Genomic DNA, 27,332 nt, shown 5'->3' with positions numbered 1-27,332 from the left:
CTTTTTCAAATTAATTTTGATCACCAAACAAAGAATTTTATAGCTAGGCTTTATTTTCATAGTGATGAGGTTTCTCGACTTCTAATTAAGTAAATTAGGCAATGTTAAATTAATTATGAATATTTTTGTCAGTCAATATCACATAGTTGCCAGACAGGTCAGACTTGGGCTGGATTCACCATTTTAGTTTAAGATTAAAATATTAGTTTAAAATGAAAAGTACAACTTTATTGAAGTGTCAAACAGCTATTCTTTTTCATGTCTTGCCAAAGGTGTGTATATTAATATTATTTTTTCAAATGTTGACAGTGTCCAAACATGTACCCATCTTGGAGTGTTGGCTGGCAGAATCCTTATATGCTGAAAATGTGTTGCTGGAAAAGCGCAGCTTCAGGAATCCTGAAGAAGGGCTCATGCCCGAAATGTCGATTCTCCTGCTCCTTGGATGCTGCCTGACTGCTGCGCTTTTCCAGCAACACATTTTCAGCTCTGATCTCCAGCATCTGCAGTCCTCACTTTCTCCTAGAATCCTTATATGGCCTTGAATTCACCTACAACATTTCAGTTAGATTTATGGAGATGGTTTTCAGACAATATCGTTGACACAGCATAGAAGGGAGAGCCTACAAGATCAGCCATACTCCACAGAGTAGTGAGTACAAAGAATATTCAAGGAAAAGCCAAGAAAAAAAAAAATCATAGTTTCTTTCACAATACAGGAATACATCAATGTGTGCCAACTGTGAGTTGTACCAGTAAATTTAGTTCTGACTAAGCTAAACTCAACAACAATGGAGCACCCATAAATAAAGTGAAATCAATGTGTAATATGAAATATTTTCAAGTGAAAAGTAATTTTTAAATAATACCCAAATTACCTTTGTGCTCCACTTTCCTGCCTATTCCACATAACCTCCTACTACCATACTGATTAAAAATATCACTCTCCCTCACTGTCAGCATCTGCTGCTGGATGTTGAATCACAATCTGCCAATCTGAACATAGAAGAATACAGCGCAGTACAGGCCCTTTGGCCCTCGATGTTGCGCCGATCCAAGCCCACCTAACCTATACTAACCCACTATCCTCCATATACCTATCCAATGCCCGCTTAAATGCCCATAAAGAGGGAGAGTCCACCACTGCTACTGGCAGGGCATTCCATGAACTTACGACTCGCTGAGTGAAGAACCTACCCCTAACTTCAGTCCTATATCTACCCGCCCTTAATTTAAAGCTATGCCCCCTTGTAATACCCGACTCCATACGCGGGAAAAGGTTCACACTGTCAACCCTATCTAACCCCCTAATCATCTTGTACACCTCAATCAAGTCACCTCTAAACCTTCTTTTCTCTAATGAAAACAGCCCCAAGTGTCTCAGTCTTTCCTCATACGATCTTCCTTCCATACCAGGCAACATCCTGGTAAACCTCCTCTGCACCCGTTCCAGTGCCTCCACATCCTTCCTATAGTATGGCGACCAAAACTGCACACAATATTCCAGATGCGACCGCACCAGAGTCTTATACAACTGCATCATGACCTCAGGACTCCGGAACTCAATTCCTCTACCAATAAAAGCCAGTACGCCATATGCCTTCCTCACTGCACTATTTACCTGGGTGGCAACTTTCAGAGATCTGTGTACATGGACACCAAGATCCCTCTGCTCATCCACACTACCAAGTATCCGACCATTAGCCCAGTACCCCATCTTTTTGTTATTCTTCCCAAAGTGAATCACCTCACACTTAGCTACATTGAATTCCATTTGCCACCTTTCTGCCCAGCTCTGCAGCTTCTCTATATCCTGCTGTAACCTGCCACATCCTTCCTCACTGTCAACAACTCCTCCGACTTTCGTATCATCCGCAAACTTGCTCACCCAACCTTCTAACCCCTCTTCCAGGTCATTTATAAAAATGACAAACAGCAATGGTCCCAAAACAGATCCTTGCGGAACACCGCTAGTGACAGCACTCCATGAAGAAACTTTGCCATCAACTACTACCCTCTGTCTTCTTCCATCCAGCCAATTCCTAATCCAAACCTCCAACTCACCCTCAATGCCATATCTCCGTATTTTCTGCAGTAGCCTACCATGGGGAACCTTATCAAACGCCTTACTAAAATCCATATATACCACATCTACCGCTTTCCCCTCATCAACCTCCTTCGTCACCTTTTCAAAGAATTCAATAAGGTTTGTGAGGCACGACCTGCCCTTCACAAAACCATGCTGACTATCCTTGATCACATTATTCCTATCCAGATGTGCATAAATCCTATCCCTTACAATTCTCTCTAAGACTTTGCCCACAACAGAAGTGAGACTCACCGGCCTATAGTTACTAGGGTTATCCCTACTCCCCTTTTTGAACAAGGGAACCACATTTGCTATCCTCCAGTCTTCTGGCACTACTCCTGTAGACAAAGAGGACATAAAAATCAAGGCCAGTGGCTCTGCAATCTCCTCCCTTGCTTCCCAGAGAATCCTAGGATAAATGCCATCAGGCCCAGGGGACTTATCTATTTTCACCTTTTCCAGGATTTCCAACACCTCTTCTCTACATACCTCAAAGCCATCCATTCTACTTATTTGTGAGTCAGTATTCACATCGACGACAATGCCCTGTTCCTGAGTAAATACTGAAGAAAAGTATTCATTCAGTGTCTCCCCAATCTCTTCCGCCTCCACACGCAACTTCCCACTACTATCCTTGACTGGACCTATTCCTACCCTAGTCATTCTTTTATTCCTAACATACCTATAGAAAGCCTTAGGGTTTTCCCTAATCCTACCGACTAAGGACCTTTCATGTCCCCTCCTTGCTGCTCTTAGCTCTCTCTTCAGGTCCTTCCTGGCTACCCTATAACTCTCAATCGCCCCAATTGAACCTTCACGTCTCATCTTGATAGGCCGCCCTCTTCCATTTAACAAGGGATTCCAATTCCTTATTAAACCACGGCTCCCTCGCACGACCCTTTCCTCCCTGCCTGACAGGTACATAATTATCAAGGACACTCAATAGTTGCTCCTTGAACAAGCTCCACATATCATTTACACTCTTGCCTTGGAGTCTATTTTTCCAAGCCACACATCCTAAGTCATGCCTCACCGCATCATAATTTCCCTGACCCCAGCTATAACTCTTGCCCTGTAGTACACACTTATCCCTCTCCATCACGAGAGTAAAAATCACCGAATTATGGTCACTATCCCCAAAGTGCTCACCTACCTCTAATTCTAACACCACACCTGAATTGATAGGCAATTCGGAATTGTTAACATGAGATCTTCTTTAGGTATATCCATGTATGGTTTCAGGCACGAAATGGTACAGCAGGAAATCAGATATCTTTTTGATGAGCAAATGAGCTGAACCTCTATTTTGAGTGACATTAAAATTAATGTTGAATGAATTCAAACACAGCAGGAGTTAACTTGATATAAAATGTAAAATTTGCCAAAGTGGGAAATGAATTATAAATGTACACAAATACACGGCACAGCATAGTAGAAGCAAAAATAAGATCATGAGTCGTTGGTGCTCAGTCTGTTCAGTAATCTGATAATCCTGAACCTCACTTTCCTTCCTTTTCCCGTGACTAATTTCCTTACTGATTAAAAATCTATTTCAGCCTCGAACATAATGACCCAACCTTAGCAGCCCTGTGTAGTAAAATTTGAGTTGAGATTCACTACCATCTGAGAAAAGAAATTCCCCCACATCTGTCTTAAATCTGTCACCCCCTTATTTTGAGGTCATGCCCTCTGGTTTCAGATTCTCCCACAGGGGAAATGACCTATCCACACCTACCCGGTCAAATTCCTAAGAATTTTGTATGTTTCAATAAAAGACACTTCTCATTCTTCCAAGTGAGAATGAGTACAGGCAAAACCTACTCAATCTTTCCTCAAGACTGTTCCTCCATACCTTGGATTAGCCTTAGTGAACCTTATCTAGACTGCCTCCAATGCCAAAGAGAGATATACAGCACGGTCCAACGCGTCCATGTTGACCAGCTATCTTAAATAAATTTAGTCCCATTTGGCCCATATCCATATAAACCCTTCCTACTCATGTACCTGTCCAGATGCCTTTTAAATGTTGTAATTGTACCAGCCTCCAGCACTTGCTCTGGAAGCTTATTCCATACACGCATCATCCTCTGCATGAAAAAGTTGCCCCTTGGATCCTTTTAAATCTTTCCCCTCTCACATTAAACCTACACCCTCTAGTTCTGGACACCACCAGCCCAGAAAAAATACCTTGTCTATTCACCCTATCCACGCAAGTCATGATTTTATAAATCTCTACAAGGTCACCTGTCAGCCTCTGATGCTCCAGGGAAAATAACCCCAGTCTATTCAACCTCTCACTATAACTCAAAGTCTCCAACTTTAGTAACATCCTTGCAAATCTGTTTTGAACCCTTTCAAGTTTCACAACTTCCTTCCTATAGCAGGGAGACCAGAATTGCCTGTAGCATGCCAATATGCCTTTCTTCAAGTAAGGGGCCTTCCGAAACACCAAGCTGAATTCATTCTCATGAGTTTGGATTTCTCCGAAGCCTCTATCAAGAGCAAACGTCCAAATGACATTAAGTCAAGTGTGAAGTACAGCTCAACACCAAAACCTGAAATCAATGTGAAACAAACATTTGAATATCAATAGGAAGACATTTATGACCTGGTAGATTTCGGTTCTAAATTACCAGTCAGTGCATTGAGAAGCCATACTTTAGGAGAAAGATGGACAAATATTTGAAGTAGAGGAAGGAAGATATGATGAAAGAGCAATATTCTGGAAAAGATCTGGCACTAATATGATGAATTGAATATCTTTTTCTGAAAACTTATAAGTTTACCTGGGCTTGAAATGTCTGTATTGAATCCCCATCCTGGTCGTATGTGTATTGTCCTAATAGAAGCTCTTCTTCTCGAATCTCATCTAGACCCTGTGGAAAAGTGGAAACAATCACAGAAATTAAATATCCCCTATAACTCCACACACATCCTCCCCGAACAGTAGTGAACATTTTGCTCCATCTAACTTCAAACATTGACAACTGATCAATCTTGGGATGATATTCTTCATAGTAAGTTCAAGAGTAAGAATTGCATTTGCTGCTCTTTGTGCTCGCACCTAATTTTATGTACAAATGACTAGAACATGCTATGACATGCACATGCATGATACAAGGTGCAATTGTTTCATGAGCAAATGCTCTGGTTTACTGATTGCTGTAATTTAAATCCTGGGCAAAATCTGTAACTTATTCATTTTTGTACAGTTAAGTCAATGGACTATAACCTGGTGTTGTGAGATTTTTAAACTTTGTCTACTTTTGTCTACAGGTGGGACCTGTACAAGAAGGACAGGTTGCATCTGAACTGGAAGGGGACCAATGTCCTGGGTGGAAGGTTTGCTCGAGTAGTTCGAGAGGGTTTAAACTTAGCATGGCAGGGGGGTGGGAACCTGAGCTGTATACCGGAGGTGAGAGTTGATGCAGATGAGGCAATAGCAAGAGGTAGACCAGCTAGTGGGAAGGATTTTCCTGGGAAGGAACCAAGGGACCAGTTAATGTGTGTTTGCTTTATCGCAAGGAGTATCAGAAATAAAAGTGATGAACTTAGAGCATGGCTCAGTACCTGGAGCTATGATGTTGTGGCCATAACAGAGACATGGATTTCTCAGGGGCAGGAATGGTTGCTGGATGTTCCAGGGTTTAGAGCATTTAAAAAGAATAGGGAGGGGTGAAAAAAGAGGAGGGGGTGTAACACTACTAATCAGAGAGGGTATCACAGCTACAGAAGCTTCCATTGTCGAGGAAGATTTGCCTACCGAGTCAGTATGGGTGGAAATTAGGAACAGCAAGGGAGCAGTCACCTTGTTAGGGGTTTACTACAGGCCCCCCCAATAGCAGCAGGGAGCTGGAGGAAAGCATAGGTTGGCAGATTTTGGAAAAGTGTGGACGTAGTAGGGTTGTTGTAATGGGTTACTTTAACTTTCCCAATATTGATTGGAACCTCCTCCGAGCAGAAGATTTGAATGGAGCTGTTTTTGTAAGGTGCGTTCAGGAGGGTTTCCTAACTCAGTACATTGACAGGCCGATGAGGGGAGAGGCCATTCTAGACTTGGTGCTCGGAAACGAGCCGGGGCAGGTATCAGATCTTGTGGTGGGAGAGCATTTTGGAGATAGTGACCACAACTGCCTCACATTCTACATAGCTATGGAGGAGAGGATTAGGCAAAATGGGAGGATAATTAATTGGGGAAGAGGAAACTATGATGCGATTAGACAAGAGTTAGGAAGCATGGATTGGGAGCAATTGTTCCATGGTAAAGGCACTATAGACATGTGGAGACTGTTTAAGGAACAGATGTTGCAAGTGATGAATAAATATGTCCCTCTGAGACAGGCAAGAAGTGGGAAGATAAAGGAACCTTGGATGACGAGAGCGGTGGAGCTTCTCGTCAAAAGGAAAAAGGTAGCTTATGTAAGGTGGAGGAAGCTAGGGTCAAGCTCAGCTCTAGAGGATTACAGGCAGCTGAGGAAGGAGCTCAAAAATGGTCTGAGGAGAGCCAGGAGGGGGCACAAGAAAGGCTTGGCAGAACGGGATTAGGGAGAACACAAAGGCATTTTACACTTATGCGAGGAATAAGAGAATGGTCAAAGAAAGAGTAGGGCCGATCAGGGATAGCATAGGGAATTTGTGTGTGGAGTCTGAGGAGGTAGGGGAAGCCCTAAATGAGTTTTTTGCTTCTGTCTTTACAAAAGAAACAAACTTTGTAGTGAATGAAACCTTTGAAGAGCAGGTGTGCATGCTGGAATGGATAGAGATAGAGGAAGTTGACGTGTTGAAAATTTTGTCAAACATTAAGATCGACAAGTCGCCAGGACCTGACCAGATTTGTCCTCGGCTGCTTTGGGAAACGAGAAATGCAATTGCTTCGCCACTTGAAGATCTTTGCATCCTCGCTCAGTCGTACCTGAGGACTGGAGAGAGGCAAATGTAATTCCTCTCTTCAAGAAAGCAAATAGGGAAATCCCCGGCAATTACAGACCAGTAAGTCTCACGTCTGTCGTCTGCAAGGTGTTAGAAAGGATTCTGAGGGATAGAATTTATGACCATCTGGAAGAGCATGGCTTAATTAAATGCAGTCAACACGGCTTTGAGGGGGGCAGGTCATGCCTCACAAACCTTATCGAGATCGTTGAGGATGTGACTAGAAAAGTTGATGAGGGTCGAGCTATGGATGTGGTGTATATGGACTTCAGCAAGGCATTTGATAAGGTTCCCCATGGTAGGCTCATTCAGAAGGTCAGGAGGAATGGGATACAGGGGAACCTAGCTGTCTGGATACAGAATTGGCTGACCAACAGAAGACAGCAAGTGGTAGAAGGAAAATATTCTGCCTGGAAGTCTGTGGTGAGTGGTGTTCCACAGGACTCTGTCCTTGGGCCTCCAGTGTTTGTAATTTTTATTAATGACTTGGATGAGGGGATTGAAGGATGGGTCAGCAAGTTTGCAGACGACACAAAGGTTGGAGGTGTCGTTGACAGTAAAGGCTGCAGCGGGACATTGACAGGATGCAGAGATGGGCTGAGAGGTGGCAGATGGAGTTCAACCTGGATAAATGCAAGGTGATGCATTTTGGAAGGTTGAATATGAAAGCTGAGTACAGGATTAAGGATAGGATTCTTGGCAGTGTGGAGGAACAGAGGGATCTTGGTGTACAGGTACATAGATCCCTTAAAATGGCCACCCAAGTGGACAGGGTTGTTAAGAAAGCATATGGTGTTTTGGCTTTCATTAACAGGGGGATTGAGTTTAAGAGTCGTGAGATCTTGTTGCAGCTCTATAAAACTTTGGTTAGACAGCACTTGGAATACTGCATCCAGTTCTGGTCGCCCTATTATAGGAAAGATGTGGATGCTTTGGAGAGGGCTCAGAGGAAGTTTACCAGGATGCTGCCTGGACTGGAGGGCTTATCTTATGAAGAGAGGTTGACTGAGCTCGGACTTTTTTCATTGGAGAAAAGGGAGGAGGAAAGGGGACCCAATTGAGGTATACAAGATAATGAGAGGCATAGATAGTCTCTGGCTATCAACTCTATTTCCCAGGTCAGAAATGACTAACACGAGGGGTCATAGTTTTAAGCTGGTTGGAGGAAAGTATAGGGGGGATGTCAGAGGCGGATTCTTTACACAGAGTTGTGAGAGCATGGAATGTGTTGCCACCAGCAGTTGTGGAATCAAGGTCATTGGGGACATTTAAGAGGCTACTGGACATGCATATGGTCACAGAAACTTGAGGGTGCATACATGAGGATCAGTGGTCGGCACACCATCGTGGGCTGAAGGGCCTGTTCTGTGCTGTACTGTTCTATGTTCTACCCCAGACCAACACCAGCACCTCCATATCACCACTAGATCATAAGATAGAGCAATAGAATTAGGCCATTTCAATGATGACTTATATGTTCCCCATTCTCCTACTTTCTCACAGTAACCTTTGATCCCTGTACGAATCAAGACCCGTTTCTGTCTTAAATACACTCAACAACTTGGCCTCCATGCCTTCCGCGGCAAGGATTAACCACCCTCCAGTTTAACAAATTCGTCCTCATCTCAGTTCTAAAAGGTATCCCTTCACTCTGAGGCTGTGCCCTCAATTCCAAGTCTCTCGACAAGTGGAAACATCTTCTCATTTCCATCCTATCCAGGTGTCTGAACGTTCTGTTAAGTTTCAATGAGAGTTCGCTCATCCTTTCTAAACTCGATCAAATACAGACCCAGAATCTTCCACTGCTCCTCATATTATGAGCCTTTCATCCCTGGAAGCATTCTTGTAAACTACCTCTGGACTTCTTCCAACACTAGCACATCCTTCCTTAGATATGTAGGCCAAAACTGCTCACAATGTTCCAAATGCAGTGTGACCAGAGCCTTATACAGCCTCAACAGAAGTACTGCTACTAGTCTGCTCTTGTATTAAGAGTCCTTTTGAAATGAATGCTAACATTGCATTCAGCCTCAAACGCCAAAGAACTGCATGCTAACTTATGGAATTAATCAACTCCAGCCTCCACACTAACTCTTGACCCACTCCAATTTGTTTATCAGACCAACAGATCCACGTCAGATAGCATATCACTCCTCCGTCGAACATCTTGACACCAAGAACAGCTATGCAAGAATCCTACTCACTGACTACAGTGCAGCCTTCAACACCATTATCCCATTGAGACTGATTACTAAACTTAGTGATCTCGGGCTAAGCCCCACTCTGAAATCTTTGCCTGATGAAGGGCTTGTGCACAAAACGTCAATTCTCCTGCTCTTCGGATGCTGCCTGACCTGCTGTGCTTTTCCAGCACCACACTCTTGACTCTGATCTCCAGCATCTGCAGTCCTCACTTTCTTCCAGGTTATAGTCCAACAGGCCTATTTGGAACTACTAGCTTTCAGAGCGCCACTCCATCAGATAGCTGACAGCCCGGTGCTGTGCAATTTTTAAACTTTGTCCACCCCAGTCCAACACGGGTACCTCCACATCAGAAATATTAAAGTTCTAATCAAAAATAAAAAGGAATCATAGATGTAGAAAACTGATGGAGCAACTGAATCTCTTGAAGAGTATACAAAAAAAGTAGGGGCGCTCTTACGCAGGAAATCAAGAAGGCAAAGAGGGGATATGAGATAGCCTTGGCAGGTAAGGTTAAAGATAATCCAAAAAGATTCTACATATACATTAAGAGTAAGAGAGCAACTAGAGAGAGAATAGGATCCCTTAAAGATAAATGAGGTTGTCTTTGTGTGGAACTTTAGGAAATGGGAGAGATATTAAAATGAATATTTCACATCAGCTTTTACTGTTGACAAAGAAAAGGAGGCTAGAGAACTCAGGAAAATAAATATCAATGCTTTTAAAACAGTTCACATTACAGAAGAAAAAGTGCTGGAGATCTTAGAAAACTAAGGATAGGTAAATTTCCAGGACCGGATCAAGTGTATCCCTGGATGTTGGTGGACGTTAGGGAAGAAATTGCACAGCCCCTAGCAAAAATATTTGTATCATCTATAAAAGGGGAAATACTGGAAAGTGACTAATGTTGTGCCATTGTTTAAGAAAGGCTGGAAGGAGAAGCCTGGAAACTATAGACAACTCAGTCATTGGTGATGGGTAAGCTTTTGGAGGTGATTCTGAAAGATAGGAATTATGCAGTTGGAGAGGCAAGAATTGATTAGGAATAGTCAGCATGGTTTTGTGCAAGGGAAATAATGTCTCACAAACCTGGGTGGCATGGTGGCACAGCAGTTAACACTGCGCCAGAGACCCAGGTTCAATTCCCGCCTCAGGCGACTGACTGTGTGGAGTTTGCACATTCTCCCAGTGTCTGCGTGGGTTCCTCCGGGTGCTCCGGTTTCCTCCCACAGTCCAAAAATGTGCAGGTTAGGTGAATTGGCCATGCTAAATTGCCCATAGTATTAGGTGAAGGAGTAAACATAGGGGAATGGGTCTGGGTGGGTTGCACTTCGACGTGGACTTAGAACATAGAAAAATACAGCGCAGTAAAGGCCCTTTGGCCTGTTGGGCCAAAGGGCCTGTTTCCACACTGGAAGTAATCTAATCTAATCTAAAACCTGATTGAGTTTCTCGAGGAAGTAACCAAAACTTGGTAACCAAAAAGATTGATGAGGGCAGAGTGGTAGACAAGGTGCCACAAAGTAGACAAATTAGTTAGGGTAGGTCACATGATTTCAGGATGAGCTTGCCAACTGGATACGAAAATGACTTTATGGTAGAAGATATAGGATGGTGTTGGAGTATTGTTGTTTGGACTGGAGGTTTATGACCAGTGGTGTTCCACAGAGACCAGTACTAGGCCCACTTTCATTTGTCATTTATATAGATGACAACAAAAGTTTGCAAATGACGCCAAAAAAATTGGTGGTATAGTGATTATCTAAGATTACAAAGAGATCTTGGTCAGTGGGCTGAGGAGTAGCAGATGCAGTTTAAGTTTGATGAAATGAGGAATTACATTTTGGTAAAACAAACAAGGACATGACTTATACAATTAATGGTAGGGCAGGGTAATCTTATAGAACAGGGAGACCTAGGGGTTTAGGTAAATAATTCTTTGAAGCTTGTGTCACACGTAGACAGTGTGGTTAAGGCAGCATTGAGCATGCTTGCCTTCATTGCTCAGACCTTTGAGTGTAGGAGTTGGGACATAATTGTTGAGGTTGTACAGGATGTTGGTGAGACCTGTTCTGGAATAGTGTGTGTAGTCTTGTTGTCCTGTTATAGGAAGGATATTATTAAACTGAAGAGGGCTCAGAAAAGATTTACCAAGATGTTGCCAGGAATAGAGAGTTTGAGATATAAAAGTAGATTGGAAAGACTGGGACTTTTTTCACTGGACACAAGAAACTGGAACACGCGCACACAAAAACCCACATGCACACATATACATATACGTTTGTGGGGTGAATTTGTACTTGCAGAGTTACATTGTACTTTGTTCAAAAACTGCATGAATTCATGTAAGACTCTTAACTCACATTTTAGATTAGAATCAATCTAAACATTATGGCACAGACAGAACATGGGGGGGCCAACACCTTCAACATATTATCTGGCTTACACCAATTGTCACAGTTAACCTGAGAATGTAACTTTTAAAAAAGGTTTTGTGATTTACATATGAAAGAAGTAAAACTATCATGGTATTCGAACTGATGAAAGACTCAAACAATCAAGGTATTTTTCAATGTATAATTTCAGTTACATCACACTGTAAACTTCTGCTATAAATTCTGTGTCTTACAATTGTGTCCTCCACTACCACCTGATGAAGGAGCAGCGCTCAAAGCTAGTACTTCCAATTAAACCTGTTGGACTATAACCTGCTGTTGTGATTTTTAACCTTGGGATTGAGTGGGTTTTATCAGAAGGTCGCACCAAATCTTAGCAGTGTGGTTGCTCCACTGACTGACTTACTGAAGTGGTGGATGGTGGACTATCAGAAGGCATTTTACAGCCTAAAAGCTGTGTTAAGCACTGTTCCAGTATTAGCCATACCCCTAATTTCCCAAAACCATTCAAGATGGTTATTGATGTGAGTGATGTGGCTGTTGGTGCAGTACTCTTACAAGACAAGGAGATGATACTGGGTATTTTTCCAGAAAATTGAATACTCAACAGAAATATTACATAATTGAGAAAACCTTGAGCTTGGTGTTGGCATCTCAACATTACAGGCAATATAAATGTTGCAATGTGTCTATGACAATAGTATATACTGATAATAACCCATTAAAGTTTTTGGAGAAAATTAAGGATAAAAATTCCAGACTGTTTAGAATGACTATTATTGCAGCCATTCAATTTGAAAATTATGCACTTGGTAGGAAGAGAAAATGTAACTGCCAATATGTTGTCGTGACCTTGAAGAAAAACAGAGGGGTTCGCTAACAGGAGTAAACTACCTGGAATAGAACGTAGTAGTGAATGTTTGCATATCGTGTACTAATAGAGGAAGACGAAGTTTTTAAAATGAAGCCAACTTGATGGTTCATTTTTTTTTTAAAAAAGAAAGAGGTGTGATTATGCCGACACTTTAAAAGGCGGTACTGTCTTTTTTTTGATGACAGGTTGTAAGGCATAGGTGGAAAACTGAAGATGACTCAAGTAAACAACTAATGAAGCCTTCATGTATTTTCTTTAAAGGTTGGAACAAAGGAGGTAAACTGGGTGTGGCCAGCTCTCTCAAAAAAGCTGGAGGGTCAGTGAATGCCTCTTGGCAACTTCACTCTGAATCTTCTCTTGATGTTTCTGTCCTGAATGGGAGAACAACATGTAAGAATCTATGTCTGAATTTGCCTTTTTGCCAAGGAGTGTATTTATGGGATGTTGCTAAGTTGGAATAGTTAATTAGTAATAGGTATTGCATCTATTTTTTAGTTAAGTTTTCCAATAGTTAAGTTATTCTAAATTCCTCTCTCTTTTGTTTGTATTTAACAATGGCGTTTAATTTAATTGTGTTTTGCTTAATGTTGAGTCGTTTGATCAGTCACATCACATCTGGAACACGGCACTTCACATCTGCCTTCAAAACAAGAAAAGGTTAAAGTCTAGCCCACCTTAAAATAGTTTGAGGGGGTCTGGTCTGGTGCATTATATCGTCATCACTTTTCTCTTCTGATGTCTTGACATGCTTCTCTGTCTCAAATCTTCTGGTTTTATATTTGTGTGTGTTTTTTTTTAAAGATAACGCTATGTGATGGAGTTCTGACTCCCTTCTTGTCGTCATTATCATTATTGAAGGTATGAGTATGGTTGGGAGAAGGAAATGTGCTGATAACGATGAATAGATCTAAGTGTTGTATGGGAAATACAAAGTATCAGACCTGTGCTAACACTTGTTACGTTAGATTAATTTGGTTTGATTTGATTCCATTATTAATCTATTTGATAATATTTTAAAAATATTGTAGAAACATATTGAAAGGGTTCTTATGACACAATGGTTGTGTCCTCACCTCTGGAATCAGAGTCCTAGTTTCAACTCACATGTGCTTCACAGGTGTAGAAGGACACATCAGCAATGGTCTGATATGTCATTACACACCTGTGGAGTAGGGAGTTGAAACTAGGACTCTGATTCCAGTGATGTCCTTACCAGAAGGTTTGAGTTCAAGTCCCACTTACTCTGGAAGTGTGTTATAACATATCTGAACAAGTTGGTTAAATAACTAAAGACACACTGCTGAGCTTGAAGGTCTATGTTCAAATTGACCTGCCTCGGAGATGTGTTGTGGATGATTTTAAAAAAGTATATGAAGAGAGACTGCTGGAACAAAAGAGTAGTAGGTGGAAAGGAGACATATTACATACTATAAACAAAACTTGTTATTAAGAAATGTATTAGAGATGTGTTTCACACATTACTACTTGGTTCGGGATCATTCTTTTGCCCTCTTTGATACTGACATGTATGCACAACAATGTCTGTTTGTATCAATGAATTGGAGATGCCAGTGTTGGACTGGGGTGTACAAAGTTAAAAATCACACAACACCAAGTTATAGTCCAACAGGTTTAATTGGAAGCACTAACTGATGAAAGAGCGTTGCTCCGAAAGCTATTGTGCTTCCAATTAAACCTGTTGGACTATAACCTGGTGTTGTGTTATGTTTGTATCAATTACTTGTCTACCCCCTCCAATTCTCCTTCCTTCACATCTCATGCCTTTCCTACACCCTAACTTTGTATTTTGATACTCTGTATTGTCTGTTTTTTTCTCCCTTTTCAACTATTAAGGTTGTCACTGCTTCTATCATATTCCTTCTTATCAGCCTGATCACCCCCATCTCTTCGTGCTTATATCTACCTGTTGAAACCATCTCCACATTTCCTTTTAATGCATTTTATGGTCATTTTTCTCATCTCCTTTCAACTGTATGATTCCCACTTCTTTCTCCATTCCTCTATGTTTCACTCCTCCGCAAGGCTGGTAATTACCAAAATTAACAGAAACGGAAATCTGACTAGTGATACATTCTGAAAGAAAATAGTCTACATCTTGGTGTATGTTCAAACACTAGTCTGCACAATTAAAATACCATCTCCCTTGGGAATTAGACGATGGTTTGTTAATGACTAATAACCCATAACATATGTGGAGACCATTAACAATAAAAATGTGTGATTGGTTTAAATGGCATCACTCTTAATATTTCAACTAATATCTAAACATCCATTGCCCAGTGACTCAGTAGACTCCAGTCAAACTGCAATCTTCTAAATTCATGAATATATGTGTTTACATTTTACCCTGTTTTGCTTACGTAAACAGAGAAGTCACGTGGTGCACTGATGATTGATCCACGCAGAGCAATAGACCTTGGAATGTGCTCGAGAGTAAAGGAGGTGGGTGTGATCCGGGCAGCAAGCTGGATAACAACATTTCCTTGTGATCCTTTAAATGCCCAGCAGTTCCCTGGATGAACATCTGGCTGCAGGAGAGAACAAGACAAAGATGATGAGCAAAACTACTGCAGTTTTTCATTAAAGGTTACTTCATTCATACTTTTATGCACGTTGCCTTTCCCTAGCTTCAGGGGAAAAAAAAAAATCAAATTCGGGCATTAAGTGAATTTGCTGATGTCTCTATGACCTTTGACTACTCGTACTAATATACAACAGCCAACATAAAACGCCCAAAGGTTTTTCAGAAGAGTATTATAAAGCAATATTTGACACACAGTTATATTAGGTGGAGATATTGGGGATTGGGCAATTGCCAAGTGGCATTACTGCTAGACCTTTAACCAGAGAGGCGAAAGTGAGGACTGCAGATGGCTCCTGATGAAGGGCTCCTGCCTGAAACATCAATTTTCCTTCTCCTTGGATGCTGCCTGACCTGCTGTGCATTTCCAGCACCACTCTAATCTTGATTTTAACCAGGTAACATTCTGGGGACCTAGGTTCAAATCCTTGGCAGATTGTGGAATTTGAATTAGACAAAACTGGAATCTGGACTTGTCTTGTATTGACAAAAAAAAACCCACTAGTTCACAAATATTCTTCAGGGAAAGAAACTACCATTGTTGCGCAGTCTAGCTATATGTGACTTCAGACTCTCAAATATGGTTGACACTTAACTACCTTCTGAAATGGTCATGCAAACCATTCAGTTGTAACAACTGCCAGAAAGGAAAAAAGGAATGAAAATGGACAGGCCACGTGGCCTCAAGGTAGGCACGAGAAGAAACCAAAGCAAAAACAGCCGTGTTGACTCTGCAAAGTCATCCTAATATCTGGGGGCTTCTGCTAAAATTGAGAGAGCTGTCTCACAGATTAATCAAGCAACAGCCTTTTTGTTTATGCATTCATGGGATGTGGGCATCACTGGCTGGGCTAGCAATTATTGTTCAGAGGGCAGTTAAGAGTCAACCACATTGCTGTGGGCCTGGACTCACATGAAGGCCAAGACAGGGTAAAAATGGCAGCTTCCAGATGGGTTTTCTGAGAATCAATAATGGATTCAAGGTCATCACAACATTCTTAATTCCAGATTTTTTGTTGAATTCAAATTCCACCTTTTACAACAGCAGGATTTCATGAGGAGCTTTGAGCCATCAGCAGTAGCAGAATCATACTCAATTTACAACCTCACAACACAACATATCTCCCATACTACCATTACCAAGCCAGGAGATTAACTTTAGTTCAATGAAGAGTGCGGGAGGACACTCTTAGGAACAGCACAGGCAACCTAGTGAAGCCACAACTTGTGTGCCAAAAAGCATAAACAGCAAGTGATAGATCTGATTCGTTAGTTATGGCTCTGTCTAAGCTTCGCCATGGTGCCACATTCACTTGAGTGATGATGGACAATTAAACAACTCACTAGAGGAGGTGGCTCCACAAATATCCCCATCCTCAATGATAGAAGAGCCCAGCACATCAGTGCAAAAGAGAAGGCTGAAGCTATCACAGCAATTTCAGCCAGAATGCCAGTGGATGATCCATCTCAGCCTCCTCCAGTAGTCCCCAGCATTATAGATGACAATCTTCAGCCAATATAAATCACTACACATGATCTCAATAAATCATTGGAGCACTGGACACTGGAGAGGATATGGGTGCTGACAACATTCAGCAATAGTAGCAAACATTACTCTCCAGAAATTGTTGCTCACCTAGCTAAGCTCTTCAGGTACAGCTACAAAACTGGCATCTACTCGACAAAATGGAAAATTGCCTGTACACAAAAAGCAGGACAAATCTAACCCAGCCAATTATAACCCTGTCAGTCTACTCACAATTATTAGGAGTGCAATGAAAGATGTCATCAACAGTACCTGCTCAGCAACGCCCAGTTTGGGTTCTACCAGGGCCACACACCACCTAACCTCATAGCCTCAGTTCAAACATGGACTAAAGAGATGAATTACAGAGGGGAGGTGAAAGGCTATATTCGACAGAGTATGACAACAAGGACCTTTTAGTCAATGGGAATTGTGGGAAAACATCTCCACTGGTTAGTGTCATACCTGGCAAATAGAAAAAGGGTTGAAGTTGTTGGGGATTAGTCATATCAACTAATGGCTAATCCCCAATTTCTCTGCAGGACAGTATCCTCAGCTCAACCCTTTTTAGCTGCTTCATTAATAATCTTCCTCCTCATCAGGTCAGAAGTTGGGATGTTGGTCGATGTTCAGGGCCATTCACGACTTCTCAGAGATCGAAGCACTCCATGTCCAAATGCAGCAAGACCTGGATAACATCCAGGCTTGGGCCAACAATGCCAATCAATGATCATCTCCAGCAAAAGATAATCTAACCATCATCTGTTGACATTCAATGGTGTCACCACTGCATCTCTTATCACAGTTATCATTGGCCATAAACTGAAGTGGTGTAGCCAGACAAATACAGTAGCTACAAGAGCAGGTCAGATCCTAAGAATACTGCACCAAGTAGCTGGCTCCCCAAAGCTGTCCAGCAACCATAAGGTACAAGTCAGGAGTATAATGGAATGTTCCCCATTTGCCTGGATGGATGTAGCTCCAACAACACTCAAAAAGCTTGACACCATCCAGGTCAAAGCAGTTCATTGGCGCCACCTCCACAAACATGCACTCCCTCCACCACTGATTCTTGGGAGCAGCAGTTTGTATTATCCACAAGATGTAGTGCAGAAGTTCACTAAAAATCTTTAGATACCATTTTTCAAACACATACCCACTATCATCCAGAATGTCATGGGCAGCAGATAAATGAGAATAACCTGCAAGTTCATCTCTGAGCCACTCACCATCCTAACTTGAAAATATATCATTCCTTCACGGTCATTGGGTCAAAATCCTATAATTCCCTCCCTAATGGTATTATGGATCTACCTACAGCACATGGAATGCAGAGGTTCAAGAAGGCAGCTCACCACCACATTCTCAAGGGCAAGTAAGACAGGAAATAAAAGCTGACCTGTCCCACAAATTAATTTTTAAAAGTTGAACGATTTATCTAAAAAGTAAATTATAAGGAATTGCTGAAAAGGAGATAGAGACATTTTTTAAAAGGAGAAAATTCCAGAGTTTCAGGAACAAGTAGCTGAAGACACAAGGTGGAAAGATTAAAATTGGGCATGTTCAAAGGCACTGAACTCTCACAGCTGGAGTAGATTGTAGTAGTAGAAAATAAGGCAACAAAAGGATTTTTTATAGGCAAAATGAGTTGAGGAAACCCATGCTTAAACATAAGCTCTGCCAAATTTTTGGAATTTCACGGAGGTTGGGAGTGGGAATAAAGATTACCCCACAAGTGTTACTTGAGGTGGGGGGGGGGGGGGGAAAGAAAGGGGAAGTCATGCAGTTGACAATGTGGATATAAAGAATGCATTTAATGAGCATCTCATCATATGGTGCAGTAGTGAACCATATCCTGAACAATAGTCAGTACACTGCAAGCAAAAGCACATTTCAACATTTTAACTAGTACTGAGCTGCAAATCTTAGCTCAGTCACCAGAGGGGAATTATTAGACAGGATTTCAGCTCCTCATCACTATCAAAGACATTGCTGGAACCTGCAAGTGTCTAGGGTCATTTACTCTAGTAGGAGTTGGCACTTTCAAGACAAAAGATAAGGCTTCAGTTTGAAGAATGTATACCTGAATGACAGCTCTTGGAGACTGAGAAAAGTACCACAGTGGAACTCCAAACAAGCTAAGCAGAGCTGTCTTAGTCTCAAATGTCTCGGAGCAGCGTGTACTTAATACACTGGCACCTACACAAAGAAACACAAATACAAATTACAGAAAAGCAAGGGCATTAAGTTTGCAGGTACATTCTTCAAAAAACATTTACATTTAGACACTAAAGCAAAATTCTGACATATTCAAATGAGGTATTCAAATACAGCTGTACGTAAATATAGTGACTTATCACATCCTTAGTGGTAACTTTTTAAAAATCAGGCATTGTTATTTTGTAGAGGTAGTCACATTGTATACTCATTTCAGTCACTGCACCTCAAATGATTCAGTGTGAGATTCTTCGAGATGCAATGACCAATAAATGTAAATCTTTACGAAAACTGTCATTGCTAGATTTCCCCCAGATAGTATATTTCCTAAAACTCCTGCAAACTTTAATGTAGAGCTACAACATTGTGAAGAAATCAATACCTCAGTTTTCCTGTTCCATTAGCTGAGTATTCTTTTGATGAAAGATTTAACACTGCTGTCTTCTCTCTTTGGCCTTGTTCCTCAAGCCTCAGCATGCACTGCTCCCTCCTTCAGGCCTGGCCTAGCTGCCCCGCCCATGGACCTAGCCTCCATGCTCCCAGGGCCCTGGCCTTTGCCTTGCTCTTCAGGTCCCAATCACCTTCAGTAGCCTCTCAACCAACCAGCAATAAATGTGATAGAGTGCCACCTTTTATCAGAGGGACAGTTTCTCACAGATTCTTTCCATTTCACTTACCAGGGGTGTCATTATTTTCATTGGCATTTCTATATTTCTATATGTTTTAGAGGCAATCTGCACTGATCTATTCTGAGCTTTGGAAAGGTCTGTTTGAACATTTTAAAGACCACATTTTTACTTTTTGATATTTTTGATTGTGGACTGAAATTGAAAAAAGACTGCTTTTTTAAACCAAAGACATTGTAAGTCATGTCCATACTGTTGCTTTGTTTAAATAATAAGTAGGCTTTTAGCAAATATCAGGGAAGAATACAGTGGTTACAGATTAGTTTGTGGAGCTGTGACCAGCTGTGGATGCTGAAATAACTCCTCGAAAGCTGGTATCCCATCACCAAGTCACCCTTTATATACATGTGCATTGTACATAGAACCGGTCCAGCTAGCTCAGAGCCTACTAGAGTGAGCAATACCCCTGACACGTCCATTTAAATCTGTCAGCCAGAGCTCCCAGTCTGGACCAGGTTAACAGCCCCAATCAAGGAACTCATATGCTAGGAGGTCCACCTGGATGACGCTGTCCAAACGCAGATGACAAAGGGTATCAGCTCGACAACAACCGTCAGATTGGCTGATGGTTAGCTGAACAGTTTGTGGATGTGAACATAGTAATCTGGAGACTTCTGCCAGTTACAGAAATGGCAAACAGTGTGTGTGACTGTCCACTGATAAATTAGCTATTTTCAGGATTTGAGTATATTTTCTCTCACCATTTGATGTAAGCAGTGGCCTTTAACCAGTAATTAGAATCAAGAGTAGTTTTATTTATCATTTCTGCCACATACAACTGATACAGCAAAAACAAAACAGCATTCTTCCAGGACCAAGGTGCTACACGGACTGCACAAACTACACAATCAAACACAGGGCGGCATAAAGTGCATAAGGGCAAAACATGCAGGACAGCACAGTAATTCATGACACATGAAGACAATATGCACAGTGGTGTTCAAATTAGTGTAATAAAGGAATGATAATTAATAGTGTTGCTGCTAGAACAATGTTCTAAGTCGTGCAAAGAGTTTCAGATGGAATAGAGTCTGATCATAGTGTCAAGGAACCTGATGGCTCGGGGGTAAAAACTATTGCAGTCTGGCTGAGAGAGACCAAATGCTCCGGTATCTTCTGCCAGATGGCAGGAGGGAGAAGAGTTTGAGTGAGGCACATGTGGGGTCTTCCACAATGCTCTTAGCCTTTCAGATGCAGCGTGTGGTGTAAATGTCTGTAATGGAGAGAAGAGAGACCCAGATGATCTTCTCAGCTGTCCTCACTATCCTTTGTAGAGTCTTAGGATCCATGATGGTGCAATTCCTGAACCATGCAGTGATGCAACAGCTCAGGGTACTCTCAATGAACCCTCTGTAGAATATGGTGGGGATTGGGGGTGGGAGGTGGGCTTTCCTCAACCTACATCGAAAGTAGAGATGCTGCTGAGTTTTCTTGGCTATGGAGCTGGTGTTGAGGGATGAGGTGAGATTCTCCACCAGGTGGATGCCAAGAAATTTGGAGCTCTTCACAATCTCCACAGGGGAGCCGTCGATATCCAGTGGAGTGTGATTGCTCCATGCCCTCCTGAAGTCAACAACCAGCTCTTTCATTTTGTCCACATTCAGAGACAGGTCGTTGACCAGTCCTTTAGCCGCTGCACCTCCTCTCTATATGCGGACTCATTGTTCCTGCTAATGAGACCCACGACAGTCGTGTCATCAGCAAACTTAACGATATGATTCGAGCTGTGCATCACCACACAGTTGTGTGTTAGCAGGGTGAACACGGGACTGAGCACACAGCCCTGGGATGCTGTTCCCAATCCAAACGTCCTTATAGAGGTTTACAAAATTATGAGGGGCATGGATAGGGTAAATAGGCAGAGTGAGAGGGGAAAGGTATAAAAGAGACCTAAGGGGCAACTTTTTCACGCAGAGGGTGGTATGTGTATGGAATGAGCTGCCAGAGGAAGTGGTGGAGGCTGGTACAATTGCAACATTTAAGAGGTATTTGGATGAGTATATGAATAGGAAGGGTTTAAAGGGATATGGGCCGGGTGCTGGCAGGTGGGACTAGATAAGGTTGGGATATCTGGTCGGCATGGATAGGTTGGACTGAAGGGCCTGTTTCCATGCTGTGCATCTCTACGACTCTATAACGGAAGTCTCCCCGTCAGGAAGCCCAGGATCCAGTTACAAAGGGAGGTATTTAGGCCCAGCAGACTCAGCTTTCCAATCAGGTGCTGAGGAATGATAGTTTTGAATGCAGAACTGAAGGCACATTTTCAGTAAGTGTGCCAATCACTGCATCTTCGGAGAAGAATTTTAAAAAACCTGGAGATAAGTGGGTAAAGAATGGAAAATCCTGACAAAAAAAAAAGGATTATTTCAGCGAATCCTGCGGACTAGTGGTATTGATCTATTACCCCAGTCTAATTTTTCCATCCACCTGTCTGGGGATTGTACGGGTTAGAATCTTAACTATTAAAGTTAAATGTCAACAGTTGTTTGCCTGTCGTTAAGATCTATTTGTAATAAATAGTTGTTCTCGATAACCTGGTCCATGTTTCTGTTCACCTGGATCTTTCCAACAGGCAAATTGGAGGCTTTGTATACTTTGATAAACCTTCTTTTAAAACTTTTGTGAATAGCCATGTTTGATTTCCAATGATTTTTCATGGCAGTGAGGCATGTCAACATCTCATCTACACATGCGGTGTTAACTTTATATTTCTTTTTATTTTGTTCTTGGTGACTGTCCCTTTCATAATACTTAAATGGTAGTATTTTGGCAAAATTCTCCCAATTGCATCCCATAGCTTTGGCAGAAAACTGAATAAATAATCAGTTTATTCATTGCAAAATTAACTATTGTCTGAAATAAGTTACAAGACAGAGAGAAGTTTTATGGTATTTAGTCAAGGGAGGGTCACATAATTCCCCTTGCTAAATATGATTCAAATTAATGTGTTTCAAGTATACAATCAAAATCTTACAAACATAGGAAATAGGAGCAGGAGTAGGCCTTGGAACCTACTCTGCCAATCAATAAGATCATGGTTGATCTGATGGTGGCCTGAATTCTGCTTTCTTGCTTGTCAACCCTAACATTTCATTCCTTTGCCAATCAAGAATCAAACTTAGCCTTGAACGAATTAAATGACACAGCCTCCACTGTTCTTTGAGCAAGTGAATGCCAAAGGCCCACACACTCATTTCTAAATGAGTGACCTCTTATTTTTAAACAGCATCCCCGGTTCTAGCTTCCTCAAGAGGATGCATCCTGCCAGCATCCACCCTGTCAATTCTCTCAGGATCTTGCGTTTCAATGAGATCACTTCCCATCCTTCTGAATGCCAGTGCTACAAGCCTAGCCCACTAAATCATTCTTCACAAGATCGCACTCTCACCCACCCCCCCCACCCACCCCCAACCCCAGGAATTAGCTTAACGAATTGCTCTGAGCTGCCTCTAATCCAATTTTATCCTTTCAGTATAAGACAAAAAAACTGTACAGTATTCCAGATGTGGTCTCACTTCATTACTTTTGGATTCTATTCCTTTTGCAATTAAGTATTTTCTTCCTAATCACTTGCAGCACCTGCAAATAAACTTTCTAAGATTCATAGAGCAACACCACAGTCCAGCCACGGTCACTTTGCAATTATGTTTCTAATCACTCTGTCATATCCATTCATTTCTATCTGAATGATCAATTCATTGATGTTTTTATGAATGTTACATGAATTCAGGTAAAAAGTCCTTATTTTTGCCTTATCATTTTCTGTAATTTGATTTTGTTGTATTTGTATACTCTTATGCTAGTATGCTCTCTGTTACTGGCTCACTCGCTTTACTGTTACCAACATTACTTTGCAATTTTACCTCTTTCTAACTTTCCAAATTTCACCAGTACATTGATCACAGCATACTTCAGGTGAAGGTTGTCCCAGTAGTACTAGGAAAGGGAGCTGTACAATCAGCAGGCAGAAGCGTTAGTTCATCTCATCAGGCAGAAAATGCACCTCACTGTACATTAACTTTTTGCATAAAAGCATAAATTTGTAGGACTAAAGGGAAAAGGCTGTCATCCATTGATAGCTCTTTCAAACAGTTATAAATGGACAAAGAACAGGAAGTCCTAAACAAAAACAAAATTGCTGTGAAAACCCAGTCCTGAAGAAGGATCACTAGACCTGAGCTGTTAATACTGCTTTCTCTGCATAGATACTGCTGGACCTGCTGAATTTTCCGAGCAATTTGTTTTCATTCTAAATGGCCCTTTGTCTTGTATTCCAAAATTTATCAAAGGTAATTTTTCCATTGTGATTATATGGAAAGAAATTCCTAAATCTAGAGATCCTCTATCTAGTTCTTTACTTTCTCCAGCAAAATCATAAGATGGGCTCCCAACTGCTGAATCATATTTGGTTCTGTAGATATCCGCACCAGCTTTTTCTAGCTCATTTCATGGGGGCAGTTTGATGTCTTGGATCTTGAGCAACCTCAAGAAATGGTCAGTGTCCATATGCAGCAAGACCTCCACATAATTCAGGTTTGGGCTGATACTTAGCAAGTAAGATCTCTTGGAAGAATGCACCAATCACTCAAGGTTTGACACCAGCAAAGACAAAAGAGCCTGCTTCCCACAACCGGCTGAGATCACACTCCTTAGTCTCTACCCTTGACCAAGGCATAGTTACCCTCAGGTTAAACCACCTTCAGTTATCGCTCACTGATGAGAGATAAGTCTATGGTCCAGTCTGACTATGGTGATTTTTCTTTGAGAGCTCTTGAGGCACAGTAATAGTGTTCCTACCTCTGAGCCAAGAGGCCTGGGTTCAAGTCCTACCTGCTCCAGAACTGAACAGAATAAAAGGATCAAAACAGCCTGCTTGATTCGCACACCATCCCTCACTTTCCTGATTTTCTGTATTGGAGTTGAAATAAACTACTGAGCTATTTTGTACAATGATGGTCCAAAATCAACCTTCCTCTGCACACAAGCAGTGATCTTGTGATAACACTTATCTAGTGATAACACTAATCTAAGACCATCTGCAGTAAAGGGTAGCCTTGAACTAGCTCGTTCCCTAACTTGGGGTGCTTTAAATGACCATCTGCATTCACTCTTGCAGTCATGCTGTTGGTTTCAACTGTATATTTCTTACTCCATGATTAATTATGACATTGCTCACTGTGATGTGACAATTAGTGATACCCAGTTAAATATAAGAAGTACAAGCATCTTACCAATAATATAGGACGTTTCACAACTATGACTGATTTTTGTGATAGGCAGAGGGCCAGAGTGTGTGAAAGATGGGAGCAACAAATATGCTGGTGCGATATGCCATCAGTTGGGCTGTGGTGATTCCAGTGCAATGATCTGAAGCAGTAAGGAATGATTCCGTTCCTCAAAGATTTTTGAGGGACCTCATTCAGTTGCTGCAGCAAGTACACTCAGATTCATGGAATGCTTTGACGTAGCCGTGTAAATGAATAATCCACCTCCTTGAATAGAAGGCTGTGAAAGCTTGCATCAGGCACCAGACTGGTGAAAACATTAAGCATTGAGCAACATTCCCGAAACATCATAGAGATCTCTACAGCAGAGCAAAAGGCTATTCATCAGCCCAACATGTCCCAGTCAAACACCACTATCTGAGTATTCTAATCCCATTTTCTGGCACTTGGCCCATAGTTTTGTATGACTTGGTATTACAAATGTACAATAAAATCAGTCCAAAGATGTATAGGTTAGGTAGATTGGCCATGCTAACTTACTCCATAGTGTCCAAGGGTGTGGAGCATAGGTGGACTAACTATGGGAATGCAATGTTACAGGATAGATGGGGTGGGTCTGGGTGGGATGCTCTTTGATGTGGATTTGTTGGGCTGAATTCCCTGCTTCCCCACTGTAGGGATTCTATGATTCTCTGAAACACATCTTTAATGTTATGAAAGTTTCTGCCTCTACCACTCTTAAAAGCAGTGAGCTCCTGATTCCCATGACCCCTCGAGGTGAAAAAAGTTCCTATTCACATCCCATCTGCCTCTTCCCTTAAAGCCATGTGTACTGGTCATTGATCAGTCTATTAAAGGGAAAGGTTTCTTCCAGTCTCCCCAATCAATTCCCCTAATAATTTTATACATTTCAATCATGTCCCCTCTCAATCTTTTCTGCTGTAAGGAAAATAACCCCAGTCTGGCCAATCTTTCTTTATATTTACTGTAGTATACTAAAAGAAAAAGGAGTGGTGTCTCCTTTATAGGTTGCATTACCTCAAGAGCAAATGCAGGTAGTCAATAAAGCACCCAAAAGTTAATTAAAGAGCTTGTTCAAGGCCACCATGTACTGCAAACTGTCTTGGATAAGTGTTATCCAGGGACTGTGTGCAGGGAAAGGTGATAATTAGATCATCATCATTTGAGTGTGTTCAAACAAGCCTGCAAGTTGTTTCATTTGAGCAGGATGCACTTAGTCCATCTGTTCCAGTGATCTAACTTGCAACATTATAGCCACCTTCTCAATAACTTTATGCCAGATGTATAACCAATAGCATTCATCTCACTTGAAAGTCTTCTTTGTACCTCCTTCAACATTATCTGCAGAGTGCTATTCCATAAGGCAGAACGCCAGCCCTCCCTTCCTTCGAGGGCTTCCGTAACATGCACAGAGTAGTTAGTTCCAAGATTGGTAACCATTGGCCTGCACTGTCAATGGCATTTCAAGGCACAGCATCTGTTCCTTAAATCGGATGCCAGTGCATTACACAAGGAGAAGTCAATCATTCTTTAACTATATAAAGCTGGTGAACTCTAGTGAGATCTGCATTATGCATGCTTGATACATGATATGCTTTTGCCCTTTCAGGTACATTGCCAGTTCTTTCCCCCGGTTGGCCTTTTTATTTCCCTCTAAAATGTGACCCATTAGAAAACTCCTACATTTTGGTACACAACAGCAACCCACTTTCAATCCTGTTTTATGTAGAAGCTCACTAATCTTACAGGCTCTGAATTGCCATAATTAGGAAGTTTATTTCTAATATTTACCAGCAGACTCCAGTGCATAATCCACCAGTCCTATCTGATCAGCACTGTATAGCTTCAGAGCTCGTTGCACAATATTTTCAACTTCCTGTAAACACAAAAAGGGAAAGAAGATGTCACTATGTGACAGAGAGAAATTGGTGTAAAACACAGCCCTCAGACTTACAAGCAATTAGAATGTTAGCAGGTAGTGCTTTTTCTACTATCCCCTAGCTTCACGCCTGTATTAAATCAAATAAAAACAGACAGACAGGAGAAGTGACTACCAAATACTTCGTAGTAGAGCAAGGCAGATTTTTTTAAAAATCAGAAAAAAAATGCTGAAAATATACTAGGTTACCATCTTGTTCATTACTTGGATATATTACACCAGGTATTTTCCACCATATGAATCAGCCCACCCCACCACACAAGACAAAAATAAACAAGCACTCCATGTTGTTGTTTGTGCTTTGCCCAAGATTCATAAACGTCCAACTTGCCCTGTTTACCTTTGTAATTGCTCCTCCAGCCAAAATGGCTTTGACATTGACTGAGTTCAGCTCTGCTGTTTGGATTTGATTTTGTGAAAGATCAGCAAGGACCTTCTTCTCTAAGTCATGACGTAGGGCTTCCAGATCTTTATGAAGGACAAGCTGGGATATTAGTGCTTGCTCTGAGGATATAGGTGTGCTGTCATGTGATGAACCAAAGAGCATCCTGTGGACCAACTGGACCACTTCTGCCTCCACCTAAATTCAAAACAAAATTAATACTGAAGGGTCTAATGTTTTTCTTT

At 41.6% G+C, this 27,332-nt stretch overlaps 1 protein-coding gene across 5 annotated transcripts in view; it reads right to left on the bottom strand.

Annotated features, from left to right (window-relative positions):
- LOC122542343 (SUN domain-containing protein 2) overlaps positions 1-27,332 on the bottom strand; it is a 126,931-nt gene that overhangs the window by 5,277 nt on the left and 94,322 nt on the right. For all 5 annotated transcript variants that reach the window (XM_087978407.1, XM_043680018.2, XM_043680021.2 and 2 more), the window contains 5 exons: positions 27,046-27,285; positions 26,558-26,642; positions 18,701-18,816; positions 14,872-15,039; positions 4,876-4,965 (listed from right to left, as the gene is read on the bottom strand). In XM_087978407.1, the coding sequence (XP_087834533.1) occupies positions 4,876-4,965; positions 14,872-15,039; positions 18,701-18,816; positions 26,558-26,642; positions 27,046-27,285 (699 nt within the window). The remainder of the gene's footprint in view (positions 1-4,875; positions 4,966-14,871; positions 15,040-18,700; positions 18,817-26,557; positions 26,643-27,045; positions 27,286-27,332) is intronic.

The sequence above is a fragment of the Chiloscyllium plagiosum genome, unplaced genomic scaffold (assembly GCF_037043375.1).
Source record: "Chiloscyllium plagiosum isolate Xiang-an unplaced genomic scaffold, Cpla_swu_hap1 HiC_scaffold_33, whole genome shotgun sequence".
Classification (NCBI taxonomy): Eukaryota; Metazoa; Chordata; class Chondrichthyes; order Orectolobiformes; family Hemiscylliidae; genus Chiloscyllium; species Chiloscyllium plagiosum.
Note: the sequence above shows the minus strand (reverse complement) of the source record. Positions and strands in the feature narration are given on the sequence as shown.